The following is a 16,825-nucleotide window of genomic DNA, read 5'->3' on the forward strand; positions in this document are numbered from 1 at the left end:
GTGATGGGGTATTGGACAGAAGGTGGGAGAGGTTGAAGGACAGATAGAGGGAGAGACCACTGGGAGAGGGAAATGTAAGAATGAAACAGTGGAACCAGATTGAGTAGGGGGTCACCAGAATTTAAAAAAAAAATTGTTTCTGACTGTTTAAGGCTGTCCAGTTGGAATATGATGTGTTGTTCCTTCAGTTTACGTTTGGCCTCATTCTGGCAATGGATGATGCTAAGGACAGACATGTCTTTGAGAGAATGGTGAGAGGAACTGAAATGGTTGACTACTGGAAGTTCAAGCTTAGAGCCACAGACAAGTGATGCAGTCACCCAACCTCTGTTTAGTCTCACCAATGTCGAGGATACCACACTGATTACATCAAATGCAGTAGATTAGGTTCGACAATGTACATGTAAAGCTCTGCCTCACCTGGAAGGTCTGTTTATGGCTCTGGAATGGAGGTAGGATGGTGGGGGGAGGAGATGTAGGGACACTTTTTACACTTTCTGTGATTACAGCAAAATACACTTCTGGTGATTACTGTCTGTAAAATTCCAGAAGGAATTCTGCCAGGTAAGGAGGAGCAACAATTCATATACTGCCCGGGCAGTCTGCAACCCAATAGTATAAACATAGAATTTTCTAATTTTTATACTGTAATGGAAGATTTAAAGTGTATTTTTTGACTTTTGCAGCCTTTGCTTCTGCAAGGCTGAGAACCTGCTTGTTTTTTAGAATCAGCAGACATAAGCTAAATTCCACCGAGGGGCCAGAGATGCAGTTATCTGACGAAAGGACATCTGTGTACCAAGAACATTTAATCTTCCTGCTTGTTTTGGTCACAAACTGTCAGAGGCCTAGCCTTGATGCAAAATAAACCATTGTATTCAAAGCAATAAGCTGAAAATTACATTATTCGATAGAAGTCTAGCATGCTAGCTTGCTCGCTTATCTTTCTTACTGTGCTGGGAATAGGTGCTTGGTTAAGCAGTTTTTGGGTAATATAAGCCATGGTCCTGCTGCTGAAGTTTGAGACTCTCCGAGAGGTGGCAACATCTCTCAGCAAGAAGAAGAACTTCTAGAGTCCAGCCAACATCCCGGTCGGGGGAGGTGGAGAAGCTGCTACCGGTGCCCTGACAACCAACTACAAGTGTGCGGTCGTTGGGACCAGTCCATGTGTTGATAAGTATAGTTGGGAAGGGCAAGCATATTGTAGTTTGAAATCAGCTTTTGAATTTGTAATAAACATTTGTATAAACTGAACTGCTCTCGGTGTATGTGTCTATTTTCTTTTGGTAGCTCAAACACTGTGACCAATCTAAAATGAACAAAGTGAGAGGTACAAGTTTACCCAGGACAGATACCCCTCCTGCTCTTCACATCCACCTCGACTAAGCTCCCCACTCATTCTAAATCTCCCTCTTCTTTGGTGCCATCACCTTTGATCTCCATCTTTATCCTGATCCCTTTATCCATTACCCCATCCCCATCTCCATCCTGATCCCTACATTCATCCCCATTGTTACGAGCCCAGAGGACCCATAAACCTAGGAGAATAGGTCACCAAGACAAATGGTTACTTAAACAAAAGTTGCTTTTAATTATCTTTAAACATGAAAACAGAATCAAACTTTAAGTTATCTATTATTAACTTAACCCCTTCTAATTCTAAACGTACCTGTATGTAATGTGTGTGTGTGTGTGTGTGTGTGTCAGTTCAGAAAATCTCTTTGGTTCACAGTCCAATCTCACTTCTCATTCCTCCAAGTTCACTGGTTGCAGGCAATTCTTACACTGTGCACAGAATTTAACATTTATAAAGTTCACCAGGCTTTGGTGCTCGAAAGGTAAATGGTTACTGCTCAGGAAGGTTCTTGTTGGTTTTCAGAGAGATATGTGTTATTCCAGGACATCCATAGCTGATGTACTTCCATCAGTCACCTCAGTGTGTTGTTAACGAAACTTGTCCTATCAGGGTTCTCTAGATGATAACCTCTTACTTTCAGGTCATCACAGAGTTCCTTTTTGTTTCACTTATTCCAAGTGAAACATTAGACAGCCAGTCCTCTCCTCTTGCATGAACCACAAGGGCTGTGACTCGGCCATCTTTCAACCTGGGGCTTCTTCCCAGCTTGTCCTGTTTGTTCCAGCTGCTCTTGCTGGCTGTAACACTGTCAAGTGATCTCTGCTTTTCTCTCTCACTCAGAGACAGAGAGAAAGCCTGTTTGACTCTCTCAGCTTTCAAAACCACATGACCCTCTTACAACATCAAATTCTCCTGCAGACAACAGCGGCTCCAGCCTGCTCTTTCATCTGTTGCCTTTGGGTAAACAAGAATCTATCAGTCATGTCTCTTGAGCACTCTTCAAAGCTCTTGCAAAAAGGTGTGAGAAGCCGCTATGTCTCCAGTATTTCAAATAAGATCTGTTTTTAAAGTGTTTAAAACCTTTCCCAATTTATCTCTGTGGTGATATGTTTCCTCCATTGTATCTAGTCATGATTGACTACTGTATATATGGAGCTGGCCCACCCACTGTTGACTCATACCCTATGACTCCTTCTCCGTGGTCCTGGGCAATAAAGGTCCAGCCACCTCTCCCTTCCCGCCATTCCCTATACCTGGAACTGTTTATTTAAGCCTATTGTTCCCTCAGGTGGTTACTACAATCTCCCCAAAACATTTCTATATACTCTGTCACACCATCTCCATTCCCCAACTCCAATCCCTTCTCGTCCCCAACCCCACCCCACACTGGATCATTTCCCGCTCTTCCTCAACCCCTTCACCGTTTCATTCGTCTCTCCCTCCACCATCACGCTCCACCCTGTGTGACTCATCTGCCTCCACTAAACCCTGTTTTTTCTTGCCTCTCTCTCCCTTCGTCTGCCATCTGCCCACCTGCTGCCTCCGTCTATCATGTTTCCCAGTCCCACTCTTTGACCTGGCTTCCCGACTCTGAATTCCCAGCCTTGAGGGTGTGTTCCGGCCTAAACCATGAAACACTCTCTTTCTCCCACTGATGCTGCTCGACCCGCTAAATTGCTTCAGCGGATTGTGTCCCTCAACAGAATATCTGGAGCCCCACCAGGCAGGGTCCTCACCGCGGAGCCGGAACTCTTGTCAGCGCTTCCCGAGCCCGGCTGTTGAGCCGGAGGGGTTTCGCGGACGGACCGGAGGACGCACGTGCGCTGCTCTTGACAACATGGTGGGGAAGGCGAAGAGGTCTCGGTTCAGGCTTCATTCCGCTGCCGTTAAGCTGACTGGGCAGGCCCGGGTGGAGAGCGAGCCTCCCCAGGGACCCGCTTCGACGAGGCCGCCGTTCCCCGGAGACGGAAGGAAGCGGCTAGAGGAGGTGAGTGCGACCGGGGAAGCGAGTGGCCGTTCCTGCCTGACCCACATGGGGCGGGTGGTGGCGCCCACGGGGCCCCGCGCTTTGACGTTTCAGCCCTGTCGCCTCCCGCCTCTGTGCCTGACCATCCTTGCCCCCAGCTCTCACCCCCAGCCCTGTCTCCAGTGGATTTCCCTCAACTGCCTTGATCTGTGTCCCTGTCGCCCGGTGTCGTTCTCAGTTCTGTCCTTATCCCTCCCGCCAGTGTGTTCCTCAGCCCTGATCTGGTCACCAGCTCTCTCTTTAGCTGTCCTGTTCGTTGCCCTCCTCAGGAAACAGATCACCTGTCAACTTCGCTCTTCGCGGGGACCAAGATTGACCCGAAGTTGCTTGTTAGGAAATTAGACAGTGAGGACTGCAAGACTGTGGTGTCCAGCAAGAAAGGTACTGTTAAAGCTCCCTTGTTGAAATTACATAATTTTTCTCAAACCATCATCAGCACCTTTTGTGGAGAGAGTCATGATACCATCACATGTTTTCCAAAGAACTTGCATCAGTGCCTTTTTAAAAAATTACTCTGCAAATTACTTTATATTGGTTTTCTGAACTTTTTTTAAAAAACTGGTAAATTACACTGTCCCTGCATGTTTAAAGGACAACTCAATAGTTTGGCAATTTCATGGTTTTCATTCGGTATGACATCTTTTGACAAAATCAGTTCTGTTCCTGGTTTGTCAGTCCCACTACTCCTCCCGAACAATTTGCCCTGATCACACATTCTTCATGTGCATTGCTCTCTCACTCTCTCCAACTCACTTTTTATTCAGAAAACTACTTCTGAATCGTTTGTACTCTTCCTTGTGTTTCAGCATGAGGTGCAGCTCAAAGGCCAAGGCCATCTAGGTCGAAATAAAACTTAATTCCAAGAGTTAATTTGTGCCTTGCTTACCCTGTGTAAACATTTATGATTCAGAATGTCCATTCCATCCTTTTCTGAATGTTTGTGATTGGTTGACTGAAAGTTTGTGAGATTTGCTATTGAACTGAATGCTAAATGAGACAAAGATGTAGAATTAAAGCCACATGAATAGACCAATTCACATTCTTTTGTTTGTGCTGAATAAGTTAAATGTGGTAAGGCAGAGATTAGGAACAAAGTTGGTTTCAGTCTGTTTGGGGTAGAATTTGTTAAACCAAGTTCTAAAATTTCAGTCCAAGTTTGCAGTGTATTGATTGACCTGTTGAATTTTAATCCACTACGCTGCAGGTTGTTTCTCTTATATGCAAGGTACAATAAAATGAGCAAAAAGCTTCACATTCATCAAGATGGGGACTAATGAAGGGCTCAACCCTGAAATGTTGGTTATGTATCTTTATCTTTGCTCTATAAAGGACAGTTTGACCTGTTGAGTTTCTCCAGCATTGTATTTTTACTTTAACCACAGTGTTTACAGACTTCTGTGTTCTACAGAAGTAGTAAACTAAAACTATACAAATGGTACCAACAGATGGTGGGTTAACATTCTGAGAGAGGAAATTTTCTTTGTTCTTTTCCTGAATGCCCACCACCAATCTCTTCTATAACTGATGAGGTTCAAAATACATTTAAATCATCATTTATATTCATTTTCCATTTTTACTCTTCTAACTCAATTATAGTTTCATTTGTTACCCTATATACTTGAAATGGATCGACTTTGTGAAATACCCATGTTTCCTTCATTCTTCAAATCTCTTTTGGCAAAAATGGAAGATGCATGTTGAAAGTCAAGCCTCAAAGTGATTTTATTCAACTATAATAAAATGAGCATGCTGGAAATCAAAGTAAAATTTGAAATAATCAGTGCCTTGTGAATAGTTCAAAGGATTTTAAGCATGGATGTTCTTAGCAAGTCAGTTATTTGGAGCCCATTCTGACTTGTTCTTGAAAGGATGATAATAGTCTGGATTCCTGAACTGCTGAATTCTTTCTGATGATTGATCACATCTCTGAGGGAGGGGGGGAGAGGGAGGGGGGGGGAGAGGGAGGGGGGGGGAGAGGGAGGGGGGGGGAGAGGGAGGGGGGGGGAGAGGGAGGGGGGGAGAGGGAGGGGGGGAGAGGGAGGGGGGGAGAGGGAGGGGGGGAGAGGGAGGGGGGGAGGGGGAGGGGGGGGAGGGGGAGGGGGGGGAGGGGGGGAGGGGGAGAGGGGGAGGGGGGGAGGGGGAGGGGGGGGGGAGGGGAGGAGTGGTATCTGTCTGATGTTTCTCTTGGAATAAGTGAAACAGAAAGGAACTCTGTCGTAGCCTGAAAGTAAGAGGTTTTCCTCTTGATAACCCTGATGGGGCAAGTTTTTTCATCAAGTCACTGAGGTGACTAATGGTGGTACCTCCATTGTGGAAATCCTGGAACAACAAATCTCTCTCTGCAAACCCAATGAGAATCTTCCTAAGCGGTAAACATTGACCTTTTGAGCACCAAAGCCTGGCAAACTTAATACATGTTAATTTTTGTGCACAGTGTAAGAATTGTCTGCAACCAGAGAACTTGCAAGAATGAGAAATGAGATTGAACTGTGAACCAAATAACTTTTCTTAAATTTACACATACATTACACTTAGAATTAGAAGGGGTTAAGTTGGGTTTAGTTAAGTTAAAAGAGATCAGTTAAAATTTGATTCTGTTTTTATGTTTAAAGATAATTAACAACTTTTGTTTAAGTAGCTACTTGTCTTGGTGAATGGCTATTGCTTCTGAGTTTTGGGGTCTTTTGGCCTCGTAACAACATGGATAGTGGTGGCCCACTCTTCATGCCATGTGACTCTGACCCCAAGGGACATCTGGCAGAAAATAAGAATTGCAAAAGAATGCTGGAAATACCAAGTGAAAGTTTTGGGTGGATAGTCTTTTGTTAGAACTGAAAGATTATTGGCTTGAAATCTTATTTCTGCTTCCATCACCACAGGTGCTACCAAACCTACTGAGTATTTCCAACATTTTCCAGATTTCTGACCTCTGCAGATATTTTGCTTTTTCATATCTGCACAGGATAAGAAAATGAAATTGAAATAGAAATGTAGACAAGCTAGAAAGATAGTGCAGGCTTTTTATTAATGTTTGTTGCAGTGTCTATTTCATGGGATGGTGACTAAAGCAATGCCTTTCAGCCTTTCACTTGTATGTAAATGAATTTCATTCTCTTATCCTATAATGTTATCAAGCAAGCCAAGATTACTATTATGGCTCAGTTCTTATTGATATGCTCACTCTATATTTTTAATGGATTTAAGATTCTTATAAAGCTATTGTGTCTGAAATCAGGGTTAAGATTGTGTAAGAGTCTTTTTTCAAATGAGTGTTTGAGCTCTTCCAGTTCTTGATGAAATCAAAAGCTCAATATTGGACAAGTTTTTATCATGCCAGCTTCAGTTGTTTTTAAACTTGTTCCAGAACTATTTTATCTTGTTCCAAAACTATCTCCAGACAAGGCTGGAAAAAGGGCTTAATGAGTTAGGAACTGTTTTGCCTGACTCTGGAAGCTGCATTTCAAATGGATCACAGTATTTGTTTTATCTTTTTATGAAGAAGTTTTGACAACGTAGTTACAAACTGATATTTAACTTTGTCCCTTCACTCACTGAAATACGGGGTGAATTGTTCTGTTAATCATCTGTTGCCACTCTGCTGCATGGAGTCGTGCTCAAAATGAATAAATAGTTTAAACATATATACTTAATGATCACATTGTGTTAAATGTTATTCAATTCCTTCACACCTTTGATTATAAGGGAGTAATCAAGGAACACTAATGAATTTGAAATTGGCTTGCCTGCTGAAGGCAGAGGGTGATTGTAGATGGAACATATTCTGCTGGAGGTCTGTGACTCATGTCATTCTGCAGGTATCTGTTCTGGGGACCCCCCCCCCCCCCCCCCTTGTGATTTTTGAAGAAAAATGTGAAAGTCTGGAAATATTGAGGTTTGATGTAACTGGAAGAAATGGAGGGGTGGGTCAGTAAGTTTGCAGATGACACAAAGGTTTGAGGTGTTGTGTATCATACAGAAGGTTGACATAGCTTACCAAAGGATGCAGAGTTGGGTGAAGTTCAGTCCTGAAAAGTGTGAAGTGATGTTCTTTGCAAGGTTAAACCTGAAGGCAGAGTATGTAATTAATGGCAGGATTTTTAATAGTGTGGGGGAAGAAAGGGATCTTGGGGTCCAAGTCCATAGATCCCTCTTGCTTGCCACACAAGTTCATCAGGCGGTTGAGAAGGCTTATAGAGTGCTGCCTTTCATTAATCAGGGGATTTAGTTCAAAAGCCATGAGGTAATGTTACAGTTCCATAAAACTCTGGTTATTCAACACTTTGTTCAATTCTGGCGACCCCCATTACAGGAAGGATGTAGATGCTTTAGAGCAGGGCTGGAGAACCTTTTACCATGCGTGGTCTGGTTGGTGTGTCAATGGTTGAATGGCGGGTTGTACTGATGCTACCATAAATGAAATAATAACTGGATAGATGGAATACACAAATAAATAAATGGAATGAATATGATGATGCATTTCAGGTCAGCGAAGGCATCTTCAAATGTGGAAATGCACCAAAAATCACGAGTTAGTCATTAAAATGACACAATAATTTAAAAAAACACATAAAAGTCATAAAGGACAAAAATTAGTTACAATGAAAACAAAATAACGGACCCCAAAACAGACAGCAGCTCAATCATTGAGAAATTTGATTTTGTTTGTTGTTTGAAAGCATATTGGGTGACATAGTTGTTGATGCCAACAGCAAAACATCATATCAAGGAGTTTTGCTATCAATCTTACCACCGGCAGAATTAATTACTTAGCGGGAGTGCTAAAATCATCCCTTGTTGGATATAAATATTTCAGACAGGTCTTTGGAGTGCTGAAAACTCTCATTTAAACTTGGTTGCTGTTAAATAATTGTTCAGATAGTTCAGGAGTTTAAAAAATTGTCAGTAACAATTATTTTTGAAAAACTGGACATAAATTTGATGAATACAGAATCTTGAATCTTTCTCAGCAGAAGTTATTGTGTATTCCTGTCAACTTCTGCCTTTGATTCAGATCTCCAGGGGATAGCGGAGGGAGACTGGGGAGTGGGGAGAGAGGGGGCATCTGTTGTGAGTGAGGAAACCGGTTTGGTAGGTCTCAAAGGCAAGGATTGTGGACACAGATTTTGTGGTGAAGGATTTTATTTACAGAAGGCAAGTGTGGGAAATGGTAACAGATGTAGCGTATACGCAGTGAAACGCGTACAATTAACAACAAATGTGGGAAAAATAGCGTGGTAACAACACACACACACACCTCTCTCATTTTCCCCCCCCCCCCTTCATGGAGTTCCAATGCCCCATTACGTCTTGATCTACTGCAGTCACAGCTCTATGCTACAAGGCGCACTAATTAAATGCTCCCAACCATTTTAACAGTGCACATCTTACCAACAGTTTCTCCAGCACCCTTCCAGATATTTAGGCCGGGAGTGAAGCAGGATGGTCCCAAGCTGGCAAAGAGGGAGAACAAAGAACACATGGCACCTTTATAGTGCAGGAGGGTCCAGCCCAGGTTGTTAGCAGTGGAAATGGCTTGATGCCAGGAGGGTTAATCCAATTACAACAGTCAGTGGTCCAAGGCCAAGTACAGACAGTCTGGAGAGTCCAGATAATTTACATGGGTCCAACAGCAAGGTGTGTACTTATGATGAGGTGGAACCAAACCTTGATTCGCATGTCCTCCGACTAGGTAGGGGGTAGTGATGCCATATGATAGCTGTAATCCTTCCCAATACAGAGGCTTAGGGGAGCAGGGGGAGAGGGGGCAGCCCAGAGGAGAGGGGTCGGCTCAGGGGAGAGCAGGGTGGGTGGTGACAACTCGAGGGAGGGGAGGGGGTGCTTCAGAGTCACTCCGAAAAGTTCGCCTCATTTGTCGTCCGGCTCCACATTCACTGGTGGGTGAGTGGCCTGGGACCAAGAGCAGGACAACAGGCCACTGATACACAGCTTGTCTCAGGCCTATTTTGAAGGCAAAACGTGTTCCCAGGAATGCCAGGGTAAGTTATTTTTTCAGGGGCAGAAAGTTTTGTGGTTGACAATCGATTCCTGGTTGACAATCGATTCCTGGTTGACAATCGATTCCTGGTTGACAATCGATTCCTGGTTGACAATCGATTCCTGGTTGACAATCGATTCCTGGTTGACAATCGATTCCTGGTTGACAATCGATTCCTGGTTGACAATCGATTCCTGGTTGACAATCGATTCCTGGTTGACAATCGATTCCTGGTTGACAATCGATTCCTGGTTGACAATCGATTCCTGGTTGACAATCGATTCCTGGTTGACAATCGATTCCTGGTTGACAATCGATTCCTGGTTGACAATCGATTCCTGGTTGACAATCGATTCCTGGTTGACAATCGATTCCTGGTTGACAATCGATTCCTGGTTGACAATCGATTCCTGGTTGACAATCGATTCCTGGTTGACAATCGATTCCTGGTTGACAATCGATTCCTGGTTGACAATCGATTCCTGGTTGACAATCGATTCCTGGTTGACAATCGATTCCTGGTTGACAATCGATTCCTGGTTGACAATCGATTCCTGGTTGACAATCGATTCCTGGTTGACAATCGATTCCTGGTTGACAATCGATTCCTGGTTGACAATCGATTCCTGGTTGACAATCGATTCCTGGTTGACAATCGATTCCTGGTTGACAATCGATTCCTGGTTGACAATCGATTCCTGGTTGACAATCGATTCCTGGTTGACAATCGATTCCTGGTTGACAATCGATTCCTGGTTGACAATCGATTCCTGGTTGACAATCGATTCCTGGTTGACAATCGATTCCTGGTTGACAATCGATTCCTGGTTGACAATCGATTCCTGGTTGACAATCGATTCCTGGTTGACAATCGATTCCTGGTTGACAATCGATTCCTGGTTGACAATCGATTCCTGGTTGACAATCGATTCCTGGTTGACAATCGATTCCTGGTTGACAATCGATTCCTGGTTGACAATCGATTCCTGGTTGACAATCGATTCCTGGTTGACAATCGATTCCTGGTTGACAATCGATTCCTGGTTGACAATCGATTCCTGGTTGACAATCGATTCCTGGTTGACAATCGATTCCTGGTTGACAATCGATTCCTGGTTGACAATCGATTCCTGGTTGACAATCGATTCCTGGTATCACTGTTGCTATTGGGATGTTTTTAAAAAAAAATGACCAATTCTCCGATAAAATGTTTATCCATTTTGGATAATCAAAGTTGTACAGTATATCCAATTTATCTACATTTTGGAAGGTTAAGGAAACTAAAGCATCCGTGGAAAACCCATGCAACGCAATGAGAACATAGAAACTCCTTACAGCTAGCACCTGATTTGAACACGCTATAATAGCATTACACTAACTGCTATGCTAACCATGTCACCCAGTTTCCTCTGCTCACCTTAAACAAATGTCCTCTGGTATTTGCTATTATTACCCCAGAAAAAAAGCCAGCAGGTCCACTCTAATCATGCTCCTCATAATCTTGTAGACTGTACCTCCATTTAGTCACCTCTTGTCCTTTTTTGCTACAAGGAAAAAAGCCCTAGCTCTGTCAGCCTTGCTTTGTAAGGCATGAGATCTACCTTTTCTTTCTTTGGCTTGGCTTCGCGGACGAAGATTTATGGAGGGGGTAAATGTCCACGTCAGCTGCAGGCTCGTTTGTGGCTGACAAGTCCGATGCGGGACAGGCAGACACGGTTGCAGGGGAAAATTGGTTGGTTGGGTTTTTCCTCCTTTGTCTTTTGTCAGTGAGGTGGGCTCTGCGTTCTTCTTCAAAGGAGGTTGCTGCCCGCCAAACTGTGAGGCGCCAAGATGCACGGTTTGAGGCGATATCAGCCCACTGGCGGTGGTCAATGTGGCAGGCACCAAGAGATTTCTTTAGGCAGTCCTTGTACCTTTTCTTTGGTGCACCTCTGTCATGGTGGCCAGTGGAGAGCTCGCCATATAACACGATCTTGGGAAGGCGATGGTCTCCATTCTGGAGACGTGACCCACCCAGCGCAGCTGGATCTTCAGCAGCGTGGACTCGATGCTGTCAACCTCTGCCATCTCGAGTACTTCGACGTTAGGGTTGAAAGCGCTCCAATGAATGTTGAGGATGGAGCGGAGACAACGCTGGTGGAAGCGTTCTAGAAGCCGTAGGTGATGCCGGTAGAGGACCCATGATTCGGAGCCGAACAGGAGTGTGGGTATGACAACGGCTCTGTATACGCTTATCTTTGTGAGGTTTTTCAGTTGGTTGTTTTTCCAGACTCTTTTGTGTAGTCTTCCAAAGGCGCTATTTGCCTTGGCGAGTCTGTTGTCTATCTCGTTGTCGATCCTTGCATCTGATGAAATGGTGCAGCCGAGATAGGTAAACTGGTTGACCGTTTTGAGTTTTGTGTGCCCGATGGAGATGTGGGGGGGCTGGTAGTCATGGTGGGGAGCTCGCTGATGGAGGACCTCAGTTTTCTTCAGGCTGACTTCCAGGCCAAACATTTTGGCAGTTTCTGCAAAACAGGACGTCAAGCGCTGAAGAGCTGGCTCTGAATGGGCAACTAAAGCGGCATCGTCTGCAAAGGGAGGAAAGGCCACTGAGCCTGGGTCCTGTTCATGCCCAGGAAACTGGTCTCCTTGATGATGCCGGAACAAGGGATTCTTTGGACCTCTTGCAGCTGGGAGACAGTGGCAAGCAGATTGAGTGGGAGAGTTGGACAGAAAAGTCAATAGGGGAAGGTAAAGAAGAAATGGAAATAGAGAGGGGAGGGAGTTACCTGAAACAAGGACAACGTTGTTCTAATTTCATGTTGAGTGAATGTTTTTTCAAGATGTGAGGTCAGGTCAGCTCCGAAAAAATTTCAGATAAATGAGGATTACTGATTTGTTTTGGATAACTTCATCTATCTGAAATTTTTTTATAACTTGAGATAAGTGAGGATTTCGGAGGATCTGATTTCGGATAATCAGAGTTGTAACTGTTGTTAAATATTTAAATGGCTGGAATCCGCTTCTATCGTGTTATAAATTAAAAAAAAAAAGGTTTTTATGTAGAAAATGGTGGGTGTCTGAAATACATTATATGGAGTGGTGGTGGAGGCTGTTATAATAGGGACATTAGAAATACTTTTAGATAGGCACATGGATGAAAGAAAAATTGTGGGTTATGTATGTGAGGTGGAGAAAGATTAGATTGTTGTGGAGAAGGTTTGCGTTGTCTTGCTTTAATGTTCTGAAATACCTAATCAATGTACCATCTGAGACTAAAGATCAGTTCAAAGCATGTATCAATAAATGGTCAGGTAAAAAATATCAGCAACATCTTATAATTGTAATCATATCAACTTGGAGGAGGCCATTCAGCCTTTAACTCTTCCTTCAGTCTCCTTTGAAGAACATAACATGGGCCTAGATGGCTTCTTATAATTGTACTTCATCAATACTCTGAATTTGCAGTCATGAAACCCACCAAGATGTTTTGCCAGCTGATGAAGCCACCTCTCTCTTGACGTTCACAAACATCTTCAATAGGTCTCTTCCACAGTATAGATCTGAACTTCAGCTGATTTTTTTTTAGTACATTTAAGCCAGTATTTTGGTCAATTTTAACATTTGCTCCATGGACACCAGTGGACCAATGGTGAGAGTTAAAGTGTTTAAAATGATCATTAAATGTCCTCAGAGTAGGAAGACCAGCAGTCTGCTGCTTGTTTCACTTAACAGTTTAGGATGTGTTCTATCTTATCTACTATCTGGACAGGTGTTTGTTCTGGTTTGGAAATCAAAGAATTTCCTAATACCAGTAATTTTGTGATCCAGTTTATACACCTCTTATTTTAACATCGGAGGCATGTTCTTTAATGAAGATAAATGCAAAGTATTCTTTCGTATCTTAATTATGTTTTTTTCCCCCATTCCACTGTTTGTTTAATCATCTTCCCATTACGTGTGCTAGTTTGGGTAAACCACAGATTTTTTTTTCTTGTATACAGTGTCTTTCATCATTTAATTTTAAGTTCTTTTTCTACTTAAAGCTTAGTTTGCTAAGGAATTGTGAAGTAGACATTCATTCAAGTCTTCGACTTCTGTTTCATCTTGTGTTTTGTCATGGCTGAAGCTATAGATAATGATTTTTGCCTTTAAGAAGAGTGTCCATTCTAGTTTGAAGGCCTTCTGTTGTGCACGACCCACAACCAGATGTCTTGTCCTTGCACATTGTTATTATGAAGTTTGCCTTGCCCAAGATTTCCAAATGGAATATAAAACATAGAACATTACAGCCCAGTCCAGGCCCTTCAGCTCATGATGCTATACTGACCGATTATATAACTACCCCCAAAAATCTAAACCATCCATAGCTCATAACCCTCTATTTTTCTTTCATTTCTGTGTCTGTCTAAGAGTCTTTTAAATGCCCCCATTGACCCAGCCTTCACCATTGCCCCAGCAATGCATTCCAGGGACCCACACCTTTTTTTTTAAATTAACCCCTGATGTCTCCCTTAAACTTTCCTCCATTCGCTTTGTCTTGATGTCCTCTGGAGTGTGCTACTCCTGTTCTGGGAAAAGGATGCTGTCCACTTTATCTACGCCTCTCATCATCTTGTAACCTCCAAGTCATCTTTCATCCTTCTCTCATGCCTTGCTTTGTAAGACACCATTTCCAATCCAGGTAAATCTCCTCTGTATCCTCCAAATGTGGTCTCACCAGAGACATTATTCCACTTCTTCTGAACTCAATCCCCTGATTAATGAAGCCTAGCATACCACTGGCCTTAACTATCAACCTATGCTGAACCTCGAGCGGTCTTTAGATTTAGACCCCAAAGTCCCTCTGATCTTCCACACTGTTAAGTATCCTTCCATTAACTATGTACTCTGCCTTCAAGCTTGACCTTTTAAAATGCATCTACTCACACTTGTCTGCATTGAACTCCTCTGGCACTTTTCTTCCCAACTCTGCATCTTGTCTACATCCTGTTGTAATCTAAGACAACTTTCAACACTATCCACAACACCTCTAAGCTTCGTATCATCCGTAAACTTACTGACTCATCCCTCCACACCTTTGACCAGGTCATTTATAAAAATCACGAAGAGCGGGGTCCCAGTACAGATTCCTGTGGAAGTCCATTAGTCACTGACCTCCAGGAGGAATACTTTCTGTCCACGACTACTCTCTGCTCCTACAGGCAAGCCAAATTTGAATCTACACAGTCAAGGTTCTATGATTTTCTCCCAATGGAGACTAATCCTAATACAGTGATTGCTCCGTTCCTATTTGCAGCTTCCTGGCCCACTTCCCTCTGCTTATCTTTTAAATGGTCCTGGAGCTCCTGACACTCACCTGTTCTCAAGTAAAGAGGTAAAACACAGGATTCTGTTGACGCTGTGGTTCAGTGAAAAACACACACAAATGCTGGAGAAACTCAGCAGGTCAAACTGCGCCGATTTATCTTTGCTACATAAAGGCACTGTTTGACCTGCTGAGTTTCTCCAGCATTTGTGTTTTTTCACGTTCCCAAGTAAAAATCTTTTACTATTGTTGCTCTGGGGATAGGAAAATGAGAATGATCACTCACAGCCACCAAATTACATATTCTATTTGAATATGTGCATGCTCATGGAATTGATACATGAAAATACCATGTACCCTCTTGTAATACTCATTTGTCACAGGAAGGATGTTATTAAACTGGAAAAGATGCAAAAACAATTCATGAAGATGTTACCCAGATGGAGGAACCTTGAAAAAGGCCTCAGGCCAGAAACATTGGTTAGATATCTTTACCTCCCATGGATGCTGCAAGACTTGCTGAGATTCCCCAGCATTATAACACCTGTAGTCTTTTGTGTTTCAATGCAGAAGGAGGACTTGAGTTACAAGGAAAGGCTGGATAAGCTAGGACATTTTTTTCCCTCAAGCAAAGGAGCCTGACGGGTGACTTTAGAGGGTCCTCAGAGGCACAGATAAGATGAAAAGTCACAATCTTTTTCCAAGAAAAGCAGACTCTGAAATTAGAGGTCACAGGTTTAAGCTGAAGGGGGAAAGACTTGAAAGGACCCAAGGGCAACTTTTTCTACACAGAATCATGGAGATATGGAACAAGCTGCTAGTGAAGGTGGATGAAGCAGGTACAATTAGATTCTTTAAAATATATTGAACAGGTGCATGGGCAGGGAAGATTTAGAGGGTTATGGTCCAAATGCAGACAAATGGATCCAGCTCAAATTAGCAACTTGGTCAGCAATGACATGTTGGATCATCAGTCTTGTTCCCATACAGTACAGCTCCATAGATTCGATGATGTTTGCAAATTCTTTTTTTTCCCCGGGGAATGGGGCTGAGTAGGAGATGGATCAGCTCATGATGAAATGGTGGAGTGGACTCTAAAGGCTGAATGGCCTACTTCTGATCCTATATATTATGAACTACTTTATCTGGTTTATTTCACAAAGCACTACTTCGTGTTCATTTTCATCTCTATTGGGTATAACTTTTGTATGATTTACATTCAGCAGATGGTGCTAGAGTTATATTTGAATTTCAGAGTGGTATATTGATTTGATAGAGATGATTTTATTCAGGCAGGCTAACCTCGGTGAACAGTATTTCATCACATCACTAAATTATTTTTGTTTATAGTCAATTGTGTACAGGAATGTATTACAAACTTGCATGTGTTGGTAGTTCTTCCATCTTGTATGGTATTGTGAAATCTCTTACTTTTAACCTCTTTAATCTGTAATTTCCTTCTTTGGCTTGGCTTCGTGGACGAAGATTTATGGAGGGGGTATGTCCACGTCTGCTGCAGGCTCGTTGGTGACTGACAAGTCCGATGCGGGACAGGCAGGCACGGTTGCAGCGGTTGCAAGGGAAAATTGGTTGGTTGGGTGTTGGGTTTTTCCTCCTTTGTCTTTTGTCAGTGAGGTGGGCTCTGCGGTCTTCTTCAAAGGAGGTTGCTGCCCGCCGAACTGTGAGGCGCCAAGATGCACGGTTGGAGGCGAGATCAGCCCACTGGCGGTGGTCAGTGTGGCAGACACCAAGAGATTTCTTTAAGCAGTCCTTGTACCTCTTCTTTGGTGGCCAGTGGAGAGCTTGCCATATATTTATTCACAAAGGACTAGCTCCAGGGCTAAAGCTGCTGTCGTTTGATGTCCTGACCTTGGTCTTGTGAAATTGGAATGACACCTATCTGTATTGTCACATTCTCCTACCTTTTACTCAAATCCATCAGAATCAGAATTTTAGCCATGAAATTAATTTTTTTGTTACCCATCACAGTGCAAACATTCATATACACCACCGTACAAAAATAAATAAATAGTGCAGAAAAAAGTAAGGCAATGTCTTTGGTTCATTGATCATTCAGGAATCTGATGGGAGTGGGGAAGAAGCTGTCTGCACTTCCAATTACAATAAAATCCCCATTATCCAGCATCTATGGGGATC

The 16,825-nt window shown here is 43.1% G+C and overlaps 1 protein-coding gene across 2 annotated transcripts in view; it reads left to right on the top strand.

Moving 5' to 3' along the window:
• Nucleotides 1–2,869: 2,869 nt before the first annotated feature.
• slx9 (SLX9 ribosome biogenesis factor) overlaps nt 2,870–16,825 on the top strand; it is a 176,598-nt gene continuing 162,642 nt past the window's right edge. The window contains exons 1-2 of one of the 2 annotated variants that reach the window (XM_069934219.1): nt 2,870–3,344; nt 3,653–3,764. In XM_069934219.1, the coding sequence (XP_069790320.1) occupies nt 3,012–3,344; nt 3,653–3,764 (445 nt within the window). In that variant the 5' untranslated portion in view covers nt 2,870–3,011. The remainder of the gene's footprint in view (nt 3,345–3,652; nt 3,765–16,825) is intronic. The other variant, XM_069934218.1, reaches the window with a different exon arrangement.

This window comes from Narcine bancroftii, chromosome 4 (assembly GCF_036971445.1).
Source record: "Narcine bancroftii isolate sNarBan1 chromosome 4, sNarBan1.hap1, whole genome shotgun sequence".
Lineage (NCBI taxonomy): Eukaryota > Metazoa > Chordata > Chondrichthyes > Torpediniformes > Narcinidae > Narcine > Narcine bancroftii.